Source organism: Alternaria ethzedia (assembly GCF_023757985.1).
Source record: "Alternaria ethzedia strain BMP 0044 chromosome Unknown scaffold_14, whole genome shotgun sequence".
Taxonomy (NCBI): Eukaryota; Fungi; Ascomycota; class Dothideomycetes; order Pleosporales; family Pleosporaceae; genus Alternaria; species Alternaria ethzedia.
In genome coordinates, this window is record NW_026056207.1 from 456865 (window position 1) to 478447 (window position 21583).

Sequence of the window (21583 nt, forward strand, 5' to 3'; positions counted from 1 at the left end):
TGAATGGTCCAATCTTAGCATCGTAGTAGATATGCGCATCGGCAACGAGTCTCGCCGTCTCTGCTGTGGAAAGATTGTCCGTCCAGCTCCAAAAGTGTACGAAGATGCGATCCATCAATGTAGTAGTAACATGCCGATGATAGGTGGCTTCCGGGGCGGCTACTCGAATCAGGGCTGAGATATGCTTGCCCCACAGGATTGCCAATACAGGGAGAACAAGGATAGTATCGGAAAGCGCGTTGTAATCTGATACCCAGTCCCGTAACGCGCATTGTATGATTTGACTTTCTGACCCGTCGGACCTGACTTGATCCACGAGAAATGCGAAGCTGAAGAAAACGACGAAAAGAAGTGTGAAACATACGCGACAGTATCTAACCCAAGTGTGCTGGGCTAGGTGATCCCGGAGTACATCAAGAGACATGGTATGCGTAGCCACCGAGAAATAAGCCAGAGACGTAACGATATGCCATTCATACCGATGGATGACACATCGACTTGAAAGCGCAGCAATCAGTATAGAAATTCCGGTTATGAGCTGCTGATCACTGAGCATCTTGAGGAATCTGACTAGAACACGGCTATGGTTGCGCTGATTTGGCGTCTGCGTCGATAATACATCTTCCGCGCGGTTGTGGTTTCGTTTTCGCCTGAAGCAACTCTTGAGTAACATAAGTACGTGCTGATCGATCGGTTGCAGCAGACCCGAAGGCAAGGTAGCTGTCAGGTACCCCCAAGTTACCACAGAGAAAACAGCCAGAGCACTAAAAAAGAATGATATAAGGATCTGGCTTTGAATCAGCACGGTAGTCATCTCTTGGGTTCGCTACTCACGCCGATACCCGCGATATCTGCGTTGAACTCCATCTTTTGTGGGCGCGTCCAACCATACACATTATCACATCTCACGGAACTGCCACAGTTGCCCATAATCGTGTTCAATCACTTAGACGAATGCAGTAGGGTACTGGTATGGAGGTATATGGCCTGGCGGGAGCCGTCGCTCTACTCACGATGGCGATACGTTGGAGATCGTGACTGTGATAGATGCTCGGTCAGCCAGGAAGGCGAGCTCTTGCTGCCAATCTGCTGTACGATAATACTGCGCTAGAAGTCCAGAAAAAATGGGGAGTCGAAACTTTGGTGTAGTTGACTCCGCGTTGTGTTGAAGGAAGCTGTGTCCGAGACAGCGGATAAGTCCTGCGTCAGCACATCTACAGCCTGGTCAAGCAGGGAAAACATGATCACCCGCGTCGCCCACGCCACCACGAAGCCTTGATTGGGTGGTTTTGCGCCCCCGAATATACAACAAGATGACTGCATTGCAGGAAAGGCAAGCCTGGCTCGGGTGTGGACGGCAGTTGCAGATCCACGTTCTACGCAGGATCACGTCGAACACCGCCTCAACCGGGTAATTGGCGACTGCGCATGTGGAATTCATCTTATTTGATTAGCGCATCTGCGTAAGGTGCAGGAGGACCATGTTGTTGTAAGGCAGACAAGTGGCAGGCGGTTGTCGGATGCGGAAGGTGCTGCGCTACGTATCGTTGACGAATGTACAGTACAGGAAGGCTGAGACAGGCTGCGGGTGTCTAGGCATCTATCGTGAAGGTCAGCAACACGCATTGCAACGTGCGACGTACCCCGGAATGTGTATACCTTTTCGATATTGTGCTTGTAAGAAAGTGTGAGTGACAGAGCGAGGAAAGTGCCAGGACGCCCTGCTGCTTCCTCCGGGCTGAGTCATGCCACGAGCCAACCCTCCAAATGTACCACTTCTGCGTGAGTCATTCACAGCCACGAAAGCTTTGAGACTCGACCATGTAACTTTTATCAACCTTAATGCATCACTATTTAGACCATCCCGACCTACACACTATGGCGTTGCATTACAAAAAGGTAATTATGAAATCGGAAAGCATACGACATCACTGTTACAATTGACACACCATTGTTGTTGTTCATTCATCTTTCATTCATATAACCGGTGCAAACCAGTCACGTTGGGGTATATACAACTCTCTACTCCTTGCTCAAATCCGCAATCTGCAAAACCGCCTTACCAAAGTTCTTTCCCTCAAGCATACCAATAAAGCCGTCAACCGCATTATCAATACCCTCAGTAACACTAATCTTCGCCTTGAAAGTGCCCTCAGACAACCACTTCTGCAGCTTCTCCTGGTGCTCCTTCGCATGCTTAGGACCCATGTTCTCGTCACCAACAATGAAACCGCGGATAGTAAGGCGCTTGGCAACAACGTTCATGAGGTTGCGGATGGGGTACTGCTCGCCGGGCTTAGCGTTGTACTGGGAGATCATGCCGCAGGCGACGATGCGACCGAAGTTGTTCATGGCGTTGATGGCGGCTTCGAGTTGCTCGCCGCCGACGTTCTCGTAGTAGATGTCGATGCCGTTGGGGGCGAGGCGGGCGAGGGCATCGGCTGGCTTCTCGGTCTTGTAGTTGAAGCCCGAGTCGAAGTTGAGCTCCTTGGTGATGAAGTCGAGCTTCTTGTCGTCGCCGACGGAGCCGATGACGGTGAGGCCTTCGTGCTTGGCGAGTTGGCCGACGAGCTGGCCGACGGCGCCTGAAGCGGCGGAAATGAAGATTGTTTCGCCCTTCTTGGGTTGGCCGATCTCGTAGAAGGAGGACCAGGCTGTTAGACCGGGCATACCGAGGGGGCCGAGGAAGTACTTGGGGTCCAGGTTGTAGGGGTTCTTAAGCTCGATGCAGTTGGCGACGGCGTCCTTGTCGAGGATGGAGTACTCCTCAATGGGGCTGATGCCCATGGTGATGAGAGTTTGACCCTCCTTGAACTTGTCGCTGGCGGACTTGACGACCTTGAAGATGGAGCGGTTGGTGATGGGCTTGCCTAGCTCGAAGGGAGGGGAGTAGGACTTGACGTCGGGTGCACGCATGCGGCCACGCTGGTAGGGGTCGAAGGAGGCGTAGAAGTTCTTGACGAGAAGAGCGCCCTCGGGGAGCTTCTGGTCGAGGTCGATGTCGCGGGCCTCAACAGCGAGGTCCTGGCCTGGCTTTGGCCATCCCTCTGGGACCTTCTTGAAGATGACGCCCTTGTTCTGAACCATGATGGTGTGTTTGTTGTGTGTAGAGTTGGGTGTTAGGAAGGAAGAAGCAGGGTATCTTGTGTTGATGTTGTAGAGTGGTTTAATAATTTGATGCTGAAGATTGAGACATGAGCACCTAGCTATATACCAACACCTCTAGCTGACAAACTGTGATTTCACCGCCGAGAGAAAGACCCTGATTGCATCATGGGTGGAGGGAGGGACCGGAGGCGCCGTCCTAGCACGGCAAGCCCAGTCGTAACGTTGCATATCGGCCAGCGACCGGCAAAGAGGCGCAAAACGAATATTCGTCCGACTCTAGAAGCCACGACTTCGGCCAGGTGTCTCGACGCGGGGCACGAAACTTGTCGCAAATGCAGAATCTTCGAGACAACGTTGAACGACACGAAGCCATGACGAGCGCTCGCGCCGGGAGTCACCCGCTTTGGGAAAGGTGCCCGCTGCGAGATTTAAGGCTGAGCCGAGGCAAGTGGGGCGTGGATTGGTAATGGAGGGGTGTAGCTAGAAGTCGCTATGGATTCAGTGCACTCAACGGTGAGAATGCTAGTAGTGTGCTGACCTGGAAGGCTTAATGAAACGTCCGAGCATATTTCTGATCCGTCTTGTGCATTGTCAATAGGAGCAGCATGTCAGAAAATGATCGCGAGCAAGCCGATGGCGTCTCAAAGCCTATCGTACGAGAACCTTTACAGTATTCATGCATAGCCTGCCGGGAGGATACGGACGTAAGTCGGTAGATTTGATTCCTATGTCTCCGTTGGATGCGGTACGGGATGAATTACTTGTGTATTTGTCAACCATCAACTTCCCTCAAAAGCAGTCAACTGCTTTATAGAGCTATCTGACCTAGCCTAGCTTCAGGAAATCTATCATAACCTTTACTCCGTGTAAACACAGGGAAGTTCCCTTCTTATGCGATGTCATGCTTAGTCCCGTCGTCGAAGGCTCTTACGCCCAGGTGGAGATTTGTATGCATGCCATACACTGTCGCTCGCCTGATGTACTTGGAGGTTCTTGTCCTACTCCTCCTCTTCGTCTTCTCTGCTGTCCACAAAGAAGTCCCCCTCTTCCTCCTCAGGCTCCATGACCTTCTCTATCAGCTTCAGCGTCTGCCGTAACGGCAAACCGACCACGTTGTCGTATGACCCTTCTATGCGCTCGATGAGGCATGCGCCCGCTGTCTGTATACCATAGCCGCCTGCTTTGTCGTTACCGTCGCGCGTTTTGACGTATGCGAGGATCAGTTCGTCGGTCACTACTCGTGTTAGCATTCAATTCAGCCATTTTTGAACAGGGAGAAGTACCAGTAGGATCGAACATAACCGTTGTCTCTTCAACATGTGTCTCCATGGCATATCCCGGATCTACCGCAGACTCTAATGGCTTCATCACCGCAACGGCGGTCATAACCTTGTGCGCGCCCTCATCTCTCAGCATCTTCAGCGTTGCTATATGGTCTGCCTCGCTCTTCGGCTTCTCCAGTATCCGCCCAGCGTGCGATACTACAATTGTGTCGGCAGCGATGACGATGGCAGGCTCGCCGCGCTCGCGATTGTTAATCTCGGTTTTGTATACGTCATGCGCTTTGGCGGATGCGGTTTCGAGGACGTAGTTCAGCGCGCCGAGCGAGTGGTCTAGGTTTTCGGCGAATTTGGAGGGGACTACGTCGATTTTTGTGAGGCCGATCTGATTGAAGTCAGTATCCGGCATGTCCATGGCCGGGTAGATGTGATGCTACCTGTGCGAGAAGCTGTCTTCTACGTGGTGACGCGCTCGCAAGCACAACTCTCGATCCTCTCAACTCATTCAGCGCTGGCAGATTGAGTGGCGGAGGCGGTGGCCTCTTCGCTAATGGTGTGCCCGATGCCGACTTGTTTTGTGGGATTGGTGACTTCCGCGCATCTTCATATGAGGGCGGGGGGTCGGACGGTAGTAGGGGCTCTTTGACGTCCATTGTGGCGGTTGAAGTATGTTTAGCGATCAGGTGATATGCAGAGACTGCACTTCAATAATAAAAGGTCAAAGAATTGGGTATGCGCTGCGATTGTAATGGTGTTGGGGACATCTTTCGAGGAAGCTATGGATTTCGGGGATGCTTCAGGGTCCAAGCTCCTGCGCCACCCGACTGGATGACGTTCGACTGGGGAGCCGCAACGCAGATCTCTACTTTCCTTATTCTCAAGCACCGCAACTACCTTTCAACGTTCAACTGCCCACTGCAACGAAAGACCGCCGCCTCTTACGAATAATAGGGTGGAGAGCGAGTCACGAACAACAGCACGTCACTTGCACAGTTGAACCAAAGTCCAGAGGTCTCAATTGCAAGGCATCTCGTACTCAACGCCAGAGGCACTAATTGCAATGAAGAGCATCGATTACCCCGGAACATACACCTGGATATTTACCTCCCCTTCGTCATTGACAGCCCAAACGATAACATCATCTAAACCCGACTCGGACGGTGCACAAAGCCTCAGCTTCATCACGCCACCAGTAAGAAAAGTTACAAAGAAAGTGATTTTGATCCGTGTATGCACATTGAGCAAGAACTGAGCATCCTCTTCCTCCCCCCCGAATGCGTAATGTGGGATATCGGGTGAGATCCACCAGAAGCTACCGAGGCCAGTGATGTATACCTGACTTTTGAGTGGGTAGTGCTTCCAACATTCATCGCTTAGTTCATGCTTGCCAAGGCAGATCGTTCCGACGGTATATGCTAGATCTGTTTGCCCGGCCATTCGGAGCTTGTGTGCCATAGAGATAAGTCCTGGTGAGTATAGAGTCCAATTGCCTTCCAACGGCTCTATCGGCTTCTCATCGTCATCAAGAAACCGCGGTTCCACGACAGATGCGAACCTTAAACAATTGGCTTCGTGAGCCTGGTGGTCAGCAAGAGCCTTCTCGTACTTTGAGTTGTCATTCCACGAGGATGATATCGTGGAATCCTGTGTTTGCAACTTGCTATGTCCAGACATGTGCGTAGGTAATCTAGGTGTATGGCAGACTATGACACATAAGCTTTCAAATGAATTAAATATGAAAGCAAACTTACCTGTAGTAGGATTCGTTTCATCTTGGATCTTCGGGGCAGCAGGAGTGCTAGGTTCTTCTTCGCCTAGAGAAGTTGGTGCAAGGTACCTAGAGGTTGGTGCAAGTCAGTACATGTCTCACGTCAGTTCGTACAAAGACATGGCTTACCGAGTTCGACCTTGGGGTAAAGTGGAGATGTACGGCGCTTCGTAGTATGGTACTGGTCTACTCCAATAGTTCTTTGCAAATCCGGTGGCTGCCATCTCTTCCTCTGTCCTATCCAGAATCCCGATGAACAAGTAATCTTCTTCTCCAATAGTGTCACCTATTTCTGTCGCCGGGATGTATATGAGCATATATGAACCCTTAAGACAGCATATCGTCCAGCTCTTTGGATCCTTATCTCGAGAAACATTACCACCATCGGCGTGAATGTCTTCTATTTTACCAACGAAGCATCTTGCCTCAGGACACCCGAAGGTGAGAGGACGCCTGAGTCCAGCAATCGTGCACTCGGCCCCAATAGGAAACCAATCATTTCTCCAGCGCTGTCCAAAACGGATGCTACCCGCCATCCATGTACTGGCAAACTCTTCGGTCCAGAGGGTTGGATTGTTTTGGTAATGGAAATTCTGATAGCAGGGGGAGTACAACGTATACTCACCGCGGATCGGTAAGACTGGGGCGTTTGGCCCGTCACATATTCCTTGGTTCAACGTTCCATCTTTTAGACTCGATTCGATCTGCTCGAAGGCACGAAAAGCGTCGTCATGGTACTGTTCATGTAGCTTGTACGCAGCGTTAACGGCGGCCGGGAAGCCGTTGTATTCGTCAGGATCGGCCGTGCTAGATGCACTGTTTCCTCCACTCTCGGTCTCGTTTTCACTAGAGGAATCTCCGTCGTCGCTCGAGCTCCACGGGTCTGAATCACTCTCCTCGGGTGCGATAACCATTGTCTGTGCTGATTCGACGTAATGAGTGTTCATAGTTGCAAATGTTCCGGAAAGTCCTGCTTGCTGAGGCACAAGTTTGCAATGGTTTTCGGTGTCCTCGTGCGATATCGCTGTATCTAGTTGTTAGTATCCGCGTCTCAGAGAAAATGAATGCGCACTTACTCAAGGATCAGCTGCAATCCGAAGCAATTGTATGAAGCTGACTTCCTCTTCTTTTTTTCGTTCACTGCCAGCCATTTTATAGATGAAGAAGACGCGACCAGCCTCCTCTAGCGCTTGTGATATCTTAGCGTGTCGAAGTCGCGTTCACGGCTTGTAACCCAAAAACCACGGGCCGACTCAAGATATCGAAAACCAGCCTTCTCTTTTTAAAAGGGCCTACAATTGATTCAGTACGCATCATCTTCGCGAAAGAAAACAGGTATATTATACATTATTGGACGTGGACTTCCTATCCGGTGGCCGCAGTAGGTGCGAGATATCGAGTCCGGCCTTGGGGTAAGACAGGGTTGTACGGTGTTTTGTAATAAGATCGCGGCTTCCATTCCGGCATTCCCGGCCACCATTCGGACATCTCCTCCTCGTCCCTCTCCAGAATTCCATGAAGATGGATTGTTTCACCAGAGATATCCGCGATGTCTAACAACAGATATGCGCCACCCAAGAACCAAATTTCAGCCTCTGCTGTGACATTATTAGAGTGCCAATAAGCTTCACAAGACTGCGGCTGCGTCGACGGATGTTCCGGAGCAGTATATGTAAAAGTTATACGGTGGGCGTTTTTGGCCAGTTCGACTTCAGCGCCAGGACCTATACCGTCTCCCCAACGTTGTCCCAGTCGTAAGGTACCAGCACGCCAGTAGCGCAAGACATCCCCTTTGAACCAGTGTGGCCTCTGCTCAATCCCTTCTCGCAACATGTCGGGGGAATAAAGTGTATATTCTCCACGAATATAGGCCGGCGGTCGTGGACCCTGCAGAGCAACATTGCCGTTGTTATCGTTCCGAGTACGCAGCTTCTCTTTCAGGTTGATATAAGCTCGTAAAATGTCGTTTTGATAGTGGATTTCTCTTCCCAGAAGATCTTCCACCGCCTCCTTGTTTTCGATGAGCTGGATCATCTTCGTCTCATACTTGGCGATGATAGCCTTTTGTTCGCGCTCAAACTCGATTCGCGTTTCCACATCGGCATCTTGTTTCTTTTTACGTGTCGATCCCGGGTTGGACCAAGACCGGGCATATTTCGTCGCTCTCCTATTCTCGAGAAGCTTGACCATCTCCTTCTCATACTGGAGGAGAAGAGTTTCTGATAAGCGGTCGAAATAGGTCAAGTCTGTGGCCCACCAAGCGAGCTGAGTCTCGTTCTGATACTCGACGAGCATAGCTCTTCCTATGCGCTCGAGATCGGTCTGCCCGAACCCAACATAATGCAGCTCTTCACGTTTGGGTTTCGACACCCCCTTCGTCACTGCACCAACATCTGATCGGTCCTGGTCTTCATCGATTCTGACATTCGTGGGCTTTGTAGGGACAGAAGGAGGCTTTGCAGGAACAGCAGGCTTCGCAGGAACAAAAGGCTTTGCGAGAACAGAAAGCTTTGCAGAAATAGGAGGCCTTACAGAGACAGGAGGCTCTTTCGGAACGACTCGGAAGTAATCCTTAATCTTGCCGTCCCGTGTGAGCTTGCGCGTAGCTGCTGCGAATCGTTAGAAGCGATTCCTTCCTATGCGAACTATGCTGCACATACGCTTGACGTGTGAACTCTTCTTGATTGGAGCCATAGAGCTGTTGTGTGTGTTTACTGGTGACTGGTGAGAAGGCTGCCCCGGAAACCATTCCGAGAACGATACGCACGCTCCAATGCGACGAGATAGGAAGCGTCCACCCCTGATTAGCGTGCAAGGGTTATTAGCGTGTCGCGTCGCGTCGCGTCCGAGGAATGAGACCGAACAGCCACCCTAATCTACACCCAGCCTCCTCTGCCCAGGTATTGAAGCAAGAGTCTTATCAATCATGAACACGTCACTTTCACGAGAAGGAGGAGTTTCCAGTGTCCATAAAGCTGTTCGCGCCATTCGATCACTAAGCTTGGAATTCCCAGCTGCTGGGAAGGATCGTTCGTTCTATTACTTCCCATCTCTTTTGCCCAAAGAGCCTCTGATTTGAGCTCTCAGAGACTATCAGAGGCGTTCACCTAGCACCAGAGAATCCCGAGGTCTGTTCATCTGTATCTACCACTCCCTCTCATCCACGCGACTATGCTTCGGACAATTCTCATCGCTACACTGCATTTCCTTATCCTCGTAATAACAGAAACCCTCACCAGAGTCAGAGTCGCCCTCTTCATATGGCGTATTCTTCTCCTCGTATGGCCCTTGGTAAACCCATCGACTGTCCACTTTCGTCCATTCCATATCGCGAGTGTGCTTCTCCTTCTGAAGCGAGACACCGGTGAACACGATGAGCTTATCACCCTTGCAGCCGATCACATATGCCGGTATATGCAGAGACAGATAGCCGTTACCTAGGAAGCGGATTCCAAACTTGTACTGTATGGCACCCCCTGGCATCAGACTGGTAGCTGTACTTCTGCACATTTTGGTAGCGGTAATTATGTACATCTTCGAAGATGCCACGTTCGGGAAGGCTGGCATGGTTATGCTGAAACCCAAGCTTTGTAGCTTCGATGGGGACGGGATGCAGAGATCACTCCCCCTCAAATGGGGTCTACGACGATGGGGACGGCCATCGTCTATCGTAAAGTGCCCGCGGTGGAGGTTTGCTTTTCCGGTCTGATTGCCAGCATGTTGCTGAGCTTCAATATTCACACTGGAGTAGATAAGCCAGTTACCGTGGATATTTCCCACGGGATGCTCTTTGCCTCGTGCTTGTTCTTCGTCGAGCCAATGAGTCAGTTCTCTTCCCTTGGCGATGTAGTCTTCGTGTTTTCTGAACCCGATTGCTCTCTTTATTCTCAGAGCATTCGGCCGTTCGGGCGCGTTGGAGTTCGCCGAAGAACTCCAGCCCAGCATGTCCGAGTCGCTTTCACCGTCTCTTGGGAGCTCGTCCCAGAAACCCCGCTCTTCGTCATCGTCCAAGGAATCGTCTGGCTCGGGATGGGGTTCCCAATCAGGCTCGTCTTCCTCCGTATCTGATTGACCATCTTTTACACGAGCAATTGTGTCAAGGACACGCGCGTGCTCATGTCCCCGAAGCTTAACAAGGAAAGCGTGGTTGAAACCCTCCTCTAGTAGTGCTTTGAACATTCCGGCGATGAATAGTTGGAAATTCAGATTCTGGAATTGCCCATCGAAGGACTGTACCACGTTGGAATAGTACGTTAGGGCATCTTTGTAGCAGTTCAGGTGGTGGAGATTGTGATCTCGGTTTTCCCCCGTATCAAACCAGTACCCATCGATTACTGTGAGAGGTGAGCACTTATCCTGCCGCACGTAGAACAGCGAACGTACACTCTATGACTGACGCTAAACTCTTATTCGCGAGATCAGTTGCGAGGCTCATGAGACCTGGGGTCTGAAACACTTTCCCTATCGTGTCGGTTGTGGTTAGCGTCGCGGTAAAACAATGATGGGTACCTCGGCAGACTCACCATTTGGGAATGCCATGTTGACGTCAGAACGCATGTCTATCTGGGAATGTGGCGTAGCTGTAACAGAAGTGTAATTCGGAATGTGATGTTGCGACGCGTTTTGTGTGGCCAGAAAACCTTGGAAGGCTCGGAACGGTGTCCATGGTTACGGAAAGGGGTTGCACTAGCCGTCTTTGACCCGCCGCATCCCGAGGTCGTGAAAACACTATCAATTCATTTCGACGAACAATGTACTATACAACCATTTATTAAAACCCACGGTCGTATGGATCGAAGTGCGTACAGTTATCCGGGTGGTCCGAACATTCGCTACGACTGTCTTCTATAGCGCCGGTAGGCGGGTTGTACACCAGTCCATCAGGCGTCTTTCCCCACCACTCTCTAACCACACCACGCCGCCTTTGATGAGGACGAAAACCTGGCGAGTCCTCAGCGATAGCGTAGAAGTCGATGAGACCGTTTTCTCTGCTTCCTCTGATCTCGTGAGCTGGAATGCGTATCTTCATATGCCCATTCTCAACAAAGCATATGCGAAACTTCAGTTTATGCGGCGAGTCTTCGGTGGACATGATGGCGTTAAGTCGCTTAGAGTTTACAATGCTTCTCTCCATCGTCCACTTAAGATCGCCTGGGAAGTGATCGTACTGCGGCGGAAGAGTCAGGGTGCCCTTAGCAGGCCTACCGTCCACCCGGCCGTATGTTGTGATGCTGAAGTCGCCGCAACCGCCGCCGTGGAACAATTCATTATCAGTTCGCCAGCCTTTTTTAGCGACGAGCATGTCGAGATATGAAGTAGACCAGAGATTCCACTTGAGAACTTGATTATAATCTTCCAGACTTGTTCTGCGTGCTTCCATGCTTTCGACGGTTTCTTCCTCTCCTGAAGCAATGCGTTCCTCAAGCCATGCTTCGATGGCTTTGCCACGCGCTTCTTGCTTCGCGTGTTTTGCTCGTGCCTTGTCGTAATCGCTGTACCAAATATCGCTGTCGCTGTCGCTTTCGCTGTCTGTGGTGTCTTCGTCGCTGGGCTCAGTTGTCTCAGGGTCGCTGTCCTCGAGACGCTCAATTAGTCCGCTGTCTCTTTCCTTTATTTTACTCGTTTTGATGCCATAGAACTCAATATCTTCCCTTATCGTGTAGAATGGTACCGCCTGAGCTCTCATACTCAAGTAGCCGTCGCGGAGGAAGACGAGAGTGATTCGCATTGACTCTTGGTTCATCTCCTTCTGTTTCTGCGATGCACCTCTGTAACGGACCTGCGATTCGTCACAGAATTTTACTGAGATCTCTTCAAGTGCGGGTATTTCGAGATCTGGCCACGATCCAGTAAATTCAACCTGCTCTTTGAGGCAGGTCCTCGTACCTAACTTGAACCACAAGTTCGCCTTGACTTCAACGTCGTCTCCTTGTCTCGAAATTTTCTCGATGTACAATCGACCGGGCGCATCGTCATGGACCAAACCATCGTGAATGCAGTTTCCATCCCCATCTGTAGTATCCTTGATGAAACTCTTCGCTGTAAGAATGTAAGTCGCGAGTTTCAACGGAACCAAGGGCCTGTGGCCTTGCTGCAGCTGTTGATTAAGCCGTGCTTCAATTTGCTGGATGCCGCGCTCAGCGCAGTCGTCGTCGTCGTCTCGACCTGGATTTTCGCCACTAGGAAAACTAAGAGCCTTGCGCTGCTTGAGAATCTGCCGAATTACTTTGCGACATTCCTTTTTACGACGCAGGTCTTCGGGTAACTTGCGTAGCTCCACCTGCTCACGCTCCTTTCTTGATATAATGCGCTTGTCCATGATGTTAAGCGCAGACTGAGAATCACCTGCCGAATGAAAATGTTTTGTGGTCGAAGTAAAGATGGAATGAAAAGACCTGCGGATGTTACGGCTGGGTCGGTGCTCACCGTGCACGTCATCACCTGATTGGTCTAACTCGATCAGGCTAGAGCTGCCTCCAGACATGCTGCCCACCTTTGTGTCCTCTTCGATAGCTTGTGCTTTTTCACATCTCTCACCGCCAGTTTGCACAGTAGGTAGAGACTTAGATAAGTTTGCTTCCTTCCAAATTGAAGAGAAGAAAGCCCACGGGTGCCTACCCAGGTAGGAACGAAACGCATCAAGTAACTAGCCCCTCCGGTGTCTCCTCCCACCATTCCTGACCAGATACCCCGCGCTTAGAAATCCGTGGTATCTGAGGTACCCTAAGCAACAGCATAGAGACTGTGAACATCATGGCCGTCGTAATTTACCCTCGGATACCCATCTTCGAGAAAGATCAATGTCATGGGCCAGGGAGGCTGCACGCTGTACAGGTTCTTGGTGGCCCTAGAGAAGACCACAGGCACCTTTTCGAGCGCAGGTTTCCGTGAACTTGGCCATGAACCCGTAAATTTTCCTTCCCAAACGTCACTGCCGTCTGGTAAACAGACGCTTACTTCCACCTCCACCTCATCGCCATGGCTCAATACCCTCTCCAGCTGCAGTTGGCCTTTCTCATAGCCATAGAGGGACTCATAGTATAGCTTATTCCCAAACATGGTCATGCAGTCTATGTAGTAAGTTAAGTACAGGATATAAGTCGTTGGACGGAGAGTGGTGAAGGCCTCCTGGCCTTGCCCAAGCGAGCGAGATAGCCGTGCTTCGACGTCGCGAACCTCCACCTCATACTTCGAGTGTCTCGCGATTGCATGTCTGTAGGCGCGAAACTTTGGATCGAGCTCCTTCGGCTCCGGGTACCTTGTTTCGTTCGGCGGCATAGAGACGGACGGTGGGCGTTCTCGTCCTTCGTTTATGAAGAATTCAGAATAACAATACATATCAAAGAGATCAATGACTGCGAAAGTGGTTCCACAAGTTTGCGCAGCGAGGAGACCATTAAACACTTTTGCTCCCCGTGAGGTTGGGGTGAAGGAAGTGCTGATTGACGAACCAAAACCACTTTAATGCAACGCGTCGCGCTCGCGCTAAGGGCCGATTACCATACAAACCACGATCTATAACAGCCAGATAATAACGATCAACCCCCTCAACCAGGATGTGAGCATCGAAACAGCGTCTCTTGACCCTGCCCATTCTCTATGGAGATCAGACTACCAATGCCTTCTGTTCAACCGGGGCTTGAGCATCGAGACAGCGTTCTCCGGTACCGAAGATACTCTACGGATCTCAATCTACCAACTTCGTCTTGTCAACATGAAACATCTTAAGTATTGCCTCGTATGCTTCGTCGAAATCGATCTTGTCAATCTCCTTCTGCATCTTCTCCCTACCCGAGACAATCTCCTTTGCAATACTGGGCCAATCGAGGGTGTCATTGCCTATCATCTCTTTCGCGCCGCTGTCTACCCGTACCGGTAGTAGCTTTCCATCCTTCTTCCTTACGATACCATCAACAATGACAGTCTCGATATCTGCTGGACTGGAGTGTAGGATGATGGCGGCGACTGGGTCGTGTTGTGCGGCGCCAACCATGCTAGGACTTAGAGCATCGAAGATGACCAGATCCGCCTTGTACCCTTCCGCGATACGCCCAATTTCGCTGCTCATGTTTGCAGCCTCGGCGCCTTTGATCGTTGCTAGATTGAAGGCGGCCTCGACACTGAGACTGTCAGGAAGAGCCCGTGGAATCTTGTCTTGTTTCATAATGTGTTCGTTGTAGTGGTTTCGCGCATTGCCGAGGCCGAGTTTTGCTTCAGCGATGATGGAACCAGCAGTGGCAGAATGGCAATCAACGCCAAGCGCGGCGTTGTCCTGCAGTCCGGTAGAATCGCCGCTGACACCTCCATCGGGGAATGAGGCATCAAAGCAGTAAGATCTCCCCATAGCCATCTGGAGCTCTGAACTTGGGGTTGAACTCACGAATGCACCAGCGGCCTTCAAGAGCTCAGCATCAGCCTTGACGATCGTGCCACCATGCGATACGATGATCTTCTCATCCAGTAGACCATGTTCCGACGCTGCTTGTATCACACTACCTCCTAGCGACACAGAGCCGTGGGTGGTAATCGTCTTGACGCCTTTGGCATTCACCCTGGCGAATATGCCTTTGATCATATCTGCAGGCAAAAACCAAAAGTCGAACGCGAAACCCAGCGTTACCCTTCCGTCTCCAAAAGGCCCGTTATCGGCGAGCTCTTCAAAAGTGTTCATGACCCAGTCCTCGAGAAGATTTGGATGCCAGGTAAGGGGGTTGAATTGCTTGACGAGCGAGATTGGAGTGTAGCAGAACACCGAGCGCATGCCAGAAGATGCGGTACCTGCGATAGCGGCTTTGGCATGTTCTGGTGAGCGGGTGATATGTGCGTGCTCAACTACCGTGGTTGTGCCAGCTGCAATGCTTTCCAGTAAACTGGCGAGCTGGCCGTAGAAGACATCTTCGGGCGAGTATTGGAAAGACTGTGAGTTGCCTGCTCTTTGTTATGATGAGGCCGTCTAGTTCCACATGAAGCCATACCAGTCACCATGTAGTCCAGCAGCTGCTCATTGGCATGCCTGCCTTTGAGCTGCGTCTGCCAAGCATGACGGTGAGTATCGATGAAACCTGGGCTGATTATCTGATCGGCGCAGTCGATAGTCTCGGTTCCCTCAGATGGTTTGATATCATGCGCGATTCTCGTGATCTTGCCGTCTTCGACAAGAACATCGGATTTGGTGGGAACGACGTGGTTGTTTGCATCGTGAATGAGAGCGATACCGCCTCGGAGAAGAAGACTTTTGGAGGCCATCGCGCGAGTTGCCAATCCTGTGTATAGTTGTCGCGCTTCCACCATTGCTGAATCCAGGGTTCATATACCTCTTATTACCTTGCAATGTCGCATTACGCCCCGGTCAGGGCTGAGGTCATCGTTGCTTCCTTCGACCCCTCACTCCGCTTTAATCGGCACCCGTAGACGCATCAAAGAGCGAAACGCGACTTTCCATGGCGTTAAGGCTTCACCGAACGACGAGAAACGGAGTTTAGAATATCAGTCAGCTGTGCATCGAGATTTACCTGCATTTCGCCCTATCGAAAGGACACACATATTGTCGCGTGCTGGAAGCTGAGGTCAGCGTCGCGTGTTGGTTTTCGCGAAGGTCGATGACGTAATCTCGTGATCGCTTCAGGGCTCCATCGGGGGCTTCACGCGAGACTGCTTCTCCCACATCAACTACAGAACACCAACATTATGTCTATCCACGACGGATCTGGATCTTACACAATTCCTGAATTTGCGTGGCGCTACAATTGGCGCAGCATCTCGCACGCGCCATTCACAGCCGAGGGCGCCTCAATTCGCAAATGTACTGACATTCGCCAGATCACGCATTATCGATCTTCAAGAGCGCTACCAAGCTCAAGCACGTCGTGATTCACTACTTTCATTACCGCAACAACTCCCCTCGAACGAATACCACGATGCCTTCGAGTCCTCCCTCCTTGCGGGCGTCCATTGCCCGACTAGGGGGTGACCGACATGAACCCCCATAAGGACAACAGTCAGCCCGTCGTAGTCGGCCATCCCACGTTCTTACGAAATCCAGACCCTCGGCGATATCATATGAAGGTGCATAGGGCTGGGAAGGCCAGACGTCCGGGATGAACCGCCACTCGCTTCATCAACCCTCACGAGGTTGTGGCCTCATGCTGCGTCGGAATACCCGCAGATCATGCAGACTTCGTACTGTTCCAGACTCTCGGCTCGTGCTTGCTGGAACCCACGTCGTTGGTCCTGGTTGCATGCATTATAGCGTGGCAAACCAATGGCATCCAAGCATCTTGGACAATTACACATCGTAGCACGCGGGCTGAACAGGCGACACAGGCTGGTTGTAGTAGCATTCCGCTAGGTCGTGAGCGCGTGCGTAGCTGAACAGTTGCTTCTTCGAAGAGCGTGTCGATTCGCTGGCCCGCGCGAGTGTGATACATGCCTCAGATGGCGTGCTACCACGAAGTCGCTCCGCATAGTCTAAGCGATTCAGGTAAGAGCTCAGCTGGAAAGTCCGCGCATGGGTGATCTCGACCCGATATCCTGGTTGTGCAGCATCTGGAGATGAATCTGGCGCTTATTACGCTGCAAATGAGGCTGGAACCTTACCCAGATTACCGATCCCGAATGTGGCTTTGCGGAGACCCTTGAGTTCTGAACCACGTCCAAGAGCTCAGCAATGAGATTGCATCTTCTTCCGTTTCTGCACACAAAAACTACCTTCTTCGCTAATGTTTCCATCGGAACATCGGATTGATTTCCACATTCAGGCGGAACGTCCCGAATCTTTCGAAGATACACAAAAGGGCGCGCTTGCATGCTCGCCATTTGTTTCACTGCATTAGGCTTTCACACCTGCCGGCCTGTGTGACAGCCTACTTACAGCGCCGTCTTTCGGGCGCTAGTGCGGCTGCAGTAGACCTCTCCAGGTAAGCATCGCATTCGGTGCCAATGCCGCCAACCGAGATGTCGCAATCCTTGGCATCAATTGCGAACGTTACGCGAATAGTTCCCACCAGATGTCAGTCTGTTGAGATAATGCAAGGCTGGGCATGTCCACCTTTCTTTCTCTCGTTGGTAATCTCTTGTTGAAGAACTCGAAGATAACTAAACAAAGAGGTAACTGCACAGATTGGTTGCGCGGATGATGTTTAGGACATTGTAGGTGTACGCTAGCCATGGCCAACCAGCGACCCCAGATCTCCCACGCGATCCGCCAACGCCTCAAACGCCATATCTCCGCCTTCGGAAGCCCAGACCTCACAAGCTCAACGCTTCGCTGAGCCCAGCCTGCCAAATTCCTCGTCTTCCATCTGCCAATAAGTAGGATTCTGCTCAATGCAAAGCACGTCATGATCGGGCGCTGTGCAGTGATAGCAATGCTGTACTGTGATTTGCACGGAAAGCTTCTCTCGCACGCTCTGCCCACGCCAAGCGCAATGTGCCGTCTTGTTAGACGTCAAATCCTTGGGATGGCGTCGGCCCATAGCATATGCGGCTGTGCCTCCGCCTTGGATCTGGAACTATGTGGCATTTCTATTTGACCGAACTTAACATTCTCCCACTACTTCTCCACGGGGGGTCGTTTACGCAGCTTGCTATAAGGTTGCACCCATCTTCCCTCAGTCTGGCAAAACGTCGGGTCTTCCAGATACTCGTTACCTTATATCAACGCGCGCGACTCTGGGGAATTCCATACTGCCGGAGCTTTACTTGACTTCTCTAACCTCTTATCCACGGAACCCTAGGAGCCCAGAACACAGCCCTCGCTGACGACGTCCGCCAACATGGCATCCGCTGGTCAGAAAGTAGCCAAGGTGCTTGGAATCAATCTTGACTACCGAAAAGAGCCCGAGGTCTCTGGCGCTGCATCAATATCCTCCGTGGAAACATGTAAATACTGTCTAGTCTGTCATCCGGCAGTAGCTAACAAAGTGTAGACGTCGAGCGCGAACCGACCGCGAAGGAATGGCTTTCTCGATTCAAACCATCAGCAACCGCCACAAAACGCTACCTAAGAAGTTTGTTTCCCTTCTGGGACTGGATCTTCCACTACAACCTGACATGGCTATTCGGAGACTTCATCGCCGGATGTACCGTTGGCTTTGTCGTTATTCCCCAAGGTATGGCATACGCTTTGCTGGCGAAGCTGCCTCCTGAGTATGGACTCTACACCAGTTTCGTCGGTTTCATTCTCTACTGGGCTTTCGCTACATCCAAGGACATCACAATCGGTACTGTTGCCGTTATGAGCACCATCGTTGGCAACATTGTCACCAAAATCCAGGATAAACAGCCGGAGATCGAAGCCGTGGACATCGCTCGGGCTCTTTCCGTCATCGCTGGTTCCGTTCTCCTGTTCATTGGTCTCACACGTCTCGGAAGGATCGTCGAGCTTATTCCTCTGGTTGCAATCACCTCGTTCATGACCGGCGCTGCCATCTCCATTGGAGCCGGTCAGGTACCAGCGCTCATGGGCATCTCTGGCGTCAACACACGTGGTCCCACATACCTGGTCATCATCGACACCCTCAAAGGCCTTGGACGCACAAAACTGGATGCCGCTATGGGGTTGACTGCCCTTTTCATGCTCTACGCTGTCCGCATCTTTTGCAACTTCATGTCGAAGAAGCAGCCATCGAAGCAAAAGGTCTGGTTCTTCGTCAGCACACTACGGATGGCCTTCGTTATTCTGCTTTATATCATGATCAGCTGGCTTGCCAACAAGGACATCCCAGGTCTCCACAACGCGAAGAACGATGTCAAGATGGCGAAGTTCAAGATTCTGGGCCGTGTGCCACGAGGATTCCAGCACGCTGGAGCCCCGAAGATGGACACCAAGCTTCTCTCGGCAATCGCGCCTGACATTCCAGTCACGATTATCGTGTTGATTCTCGAACACATCGCAATCTCGAAGTCTTTTGGGCGCATCAACAACTACGTCATCAACCGTAAGTCGTTCTCGTGTCTCGGACGAGGAAGTACTAACCCTGCTGTTTAGCCTCGCAAGAACTCGTCGCCGTCGGATTTACGAATGTTATCGGCCCATTCCTTGGCGCCTACCCGGCCACAGGCTCGTTCTCGCGAACCGCTATCAAGTCGAAAGCAGGTGTCCGTACCCCGCTCGCTGGTATCTTCACTGCAGTCATCGTCCTCCTCGCATTGTATGCTTTGACGGCAGTCTTCTTCTATATCCCTTCGGCCGCTCTTGCCGCTGTTATCATCCACGCTGTCGGCGATCTCATCACGCCACCCAACGTGGTGTTCCAGTTTTGGGAAACGTCGCCTCTGGAAGTAGTGATCTTCTTCGCGGGTGTTTTTGTAACAATCCTCACGAACATCGAAAACGGCATCTACGTCACCATCGCGGCCTCATTCGCACTCCTACTTTGGCGCCAGCTGTTCACTCATGGCGCTGTCCTAGGCAGAGTCAGGATCTACATCGCCAGTCCAGAGACAATGGCCAACAAGGATGATGGTCACTTCGCCCCCGGGTCTTCCGCTGCTGTTCGTGAAGCGTTTATCCCAATCAGCCGCAAGGATGGCTCGAACCCGCTGGTCGATATCGAGACTCCGTATCCCGGTGTACTAATCTACCGCTTCACCGAGGGTTTCACATATCTCAACCAGCAAGGCTACATGGACGAACTCGTGCACCACGCGCAGACCATCTCCCGCCCAACAACACTCGACAAGTACCAAAAGATCGGTGACCGACCATGGAACGACCCAGGTAAGCTTCGCATAAACAACGAGCGCCGTTCAATATACTAACTTTCATAAGGCCCACGTCGCGGAAAACAAATCAACGTCGACGATAACCGACCCATCCTCCGCGCCATCATCCTAGACTTCAGCGCCGTCAACAACGTCGACGTAACATCCATTCAAGGACTCATCGACGTCCGCGCACAACTCGATCGCCACGCCGCACCCGAAACAGTAGAATGGCACTTCGCCTCCATCAACAGCCGCTGGACCAAGCGCGCCCTGACAACCGCTGGTTTCGGTTACATAGACCGCGAACGTTTCGCCGCGCGCCAGCACTGGAACCCAGTGTACAGCTTTGCACCTCTTGATAACTCGAGCCCGAAATTGCACGACGAGGAGGCGCAGGATGAGATTAGTGCTGTTCATAGGAGTAAGGGTCTGCCGAGTGGTAAAGTGACTACCGTGCATGGACAAAACAGACCGTTCTTCCATATCGATGTGGCGGCGGCTGTTGAGAGTGCGATTGCGGGTATTAATGGGAAGCTGGCGCAGACTAGCTCGGGGAGCTCACATGAACATGAAGTTGGGCAGACGGAGGAGTTTACGACCAAACAAGATTAGATAGATCGTTGTACACATTTCTCCGTTTGCCATATTTTCGGCATACTCTTCTGACACTTCGCGCACCCTTCTCGTGTGACAAACGCATTGATCTATATCGTTCATTCTTTCATAAGTTCATATATACAAGAGGTCTCCCCCATCATAGTTATATACAGCGAATCACTTCACCCAAACCACCTCATCACCCCATCTATCCACCTACTGCCTAACACACCCCGTCTTATCCGTCAACTCCTTCGGACAAGTAACCTCCTTGAAGCTCACACTCGGATTATCCGCATTCTTAAACCAATCGAACCGCCACTGGCAGCCCGGCTTCAGCTTCTCAGGGAAACCATCACACTCCGATCGCGACGAGATACCGCCGTACTGTTGGCCCCAGCCGTTGGGCGGAGCACCGAATTGCGCGGTACACGCGTTGAAGATGCCGACGCCGCCGCCCGGCATGGCGATGTCGAAGTGGTTGTCGCCGAGGTCGCCGCCGGTGTTTGTGGTTTGCACGATCATTTTCTTGCCGGAGACTGGGCCGGATGTAAATGTCATTCTAGAGGGGTCGTCGTTAGTTACAGATTCTTTATTTAAGGTTATTTGTTCGGAGTGGGTGAGGTAGACGTACTCGTAGCAAGCACAGCACCAGTCACTCTCTGTCTTTCCAGCCAGCTTCACAGCTGCGAATCCGTATGCGAGGTCGTCGTTGACGGCCCAGGGGGACTGGTCGGTGCACATGTATGCTTCGCCTCCTCCGCTTTCGCATCCGCTCTTCGCGTTGAGGTTCGTGAGAGGGTTGTCGTTCTTGTCGCAGGTGGCGATGGGTTTGTTGACGGGGGCTTTTCCTGCCCAGGCGCAGGAGCCTTTGCAGCAGTCCCAGTAGCGTGTTGTTTTGCCTGTGGATTGGGCGGAGACGGTGGCGAAGCCGGTGGTCAAGGCCAGGAGGGAGAGTTGCTTGATGGATACCATGGTGGGCAGGCGGTTCTGTAGGTCGTTTCTTTTTTTTCTTGGAGAGATGGGAGTTGGATTTGGTGAGCTTATCGGTTTAGGCAGGTCTGCTGGAAGAGAGCAGTGCGGTTTATATATCCATATATGCCAAGTTACTTCCCCATCCCGT

The 21583-nt window shown here is 51.7% G+C and overlaps 7 protein-coding genes across 7 annotated transcripts; 1 reads left to right on the forward strand and 6 right to left on the reverse strand.

The window, feature by feature from the left end:
* Positions 1–2022: 2022 nt before the first annotated feature.
* Positions 2023–3087, reverse strand: J4E87_006289 (uncharacterized protein; the record flags this gene model as incomplete). The annotated part of the gene is made up of 1 exon (XM_049377894.1): positions 2023–3087. One exon carries the CDS (start codon positions 3085–3087, stop codon positions 2023–2025), a length of 1065 nt encoding a protein of 354 aa, XP_049232461.1.
* A 1019-nt stretch (positions 3088–4106) lies between these two features.
* On the reverse strand, positions 4107–5041 carry J4E87_006290 (uncharacterized protein; the record flags this gene model as incomplete). Its single annotated transcript, XM_049377895.1, has 3 exons — positions 4107–4342; positions 4392–4773; positions 4826–5041. The coding sequence occupies 3 exons, from the start codon at positions 5039–5041 to the stop codon at positions 4107–4109; spliced, it is 834 nt and encodes a 277-aa protein (XP_049232462.1).
* A 1442-nt stretch (positions 5042–6483) lies between these two features.
* On the reverse strand, positions 6484–7103 carry J4E87_006291 (uncharacterized protein; the record flags this gene model as incomplete). The annotated part of the gene is made up of 2 exons (XM_049377896.1): positions 6484–6506; positions 6782–7103. The coding sequence occupies 2 exons, from the start codon at positions 7101–7103 to the stop codon at positions 6484–6486; spliced, it is 345 nt and encodes a 114-aa protein (XP_049232463.1).
* Positions 7104–7521: 418 nt separating this feature from the next.
* J4E87_006292 (uncharacterized protein) lies at positions 7522–12475 on the reverse strand (the record flags this gene model as incomplete). The annotated part of the gene is made up of 7 exons (XM_049377897.1): positions 7522–8765; positions 8817–8854; positions 9305–10490; positions 10540–10617; positions 10680–10736; positions 10963–11991; positions 12043–12475. The coding sequence occupies 7 exons, from the start codon at positions 12473–12475 to the stop codon at positions 7522–7524; spliced, it is 4065 nt and encodes a 1354-aa protein (XP_049232464.1).
* Positions 12476–13843: 1368 nt separating this feature from the next.
* On the reverse strand, positions 13844–15402 carry J4E87_006293 (uncharacterized protein; the record flags this gene model as incomplete). The annotated part of the gene is made up of 2 exons (XM_049377898.1): positions 13844–15084; positions 15132–15402. The coding sequence occupies 2 exons, from the start codon at positions 15400–15402 to the stop codon at positions 13844–13846; spliced, it is 1512 nt and encodes a 503-aa protein (XP_049232465.1).
* A 2528-nt stretch (positions 15403–17930) lies between these two features.
* On the forward strand, positions 17931–20475 carry J4E87_006294 (uncharacterized protein; the record flags this gene model as incomplete). The annotated part of the gene is made up of 4 exons (XM_049377899.1): positions 17931–18036; positions 18084–19094; positions 19145–19876; positions 19928–20475. The coding sequence occupies 4 exons, from the start codon at positions 17931–17933 to the stop codon at positions 20473–20475; spliced, it is 2397 nt and encodes a 798-aa protein (XP_049232466.1).
* Positions 20476–20676: 201 nt separating this feature from the next.
* J4E87_006295 (uncharacterized protein) lies at positions 20677–21435 on the reverse strand (the record flags this gene model as incomplete). The annotated part of the gene is made up of 2 exons (XM_049377900.1): positions 20677–21022; positions 21095–21435. The coding sequence occupies 2 exons, from the start codon at positions 21433–21435 to the stop codon at positions 20677–20679; spliced, it is 687 nt and encodes a 228-aa protein (XP_049232467.1).
* Positions 21436–21583: the final 148 nt, after the last annotated feature.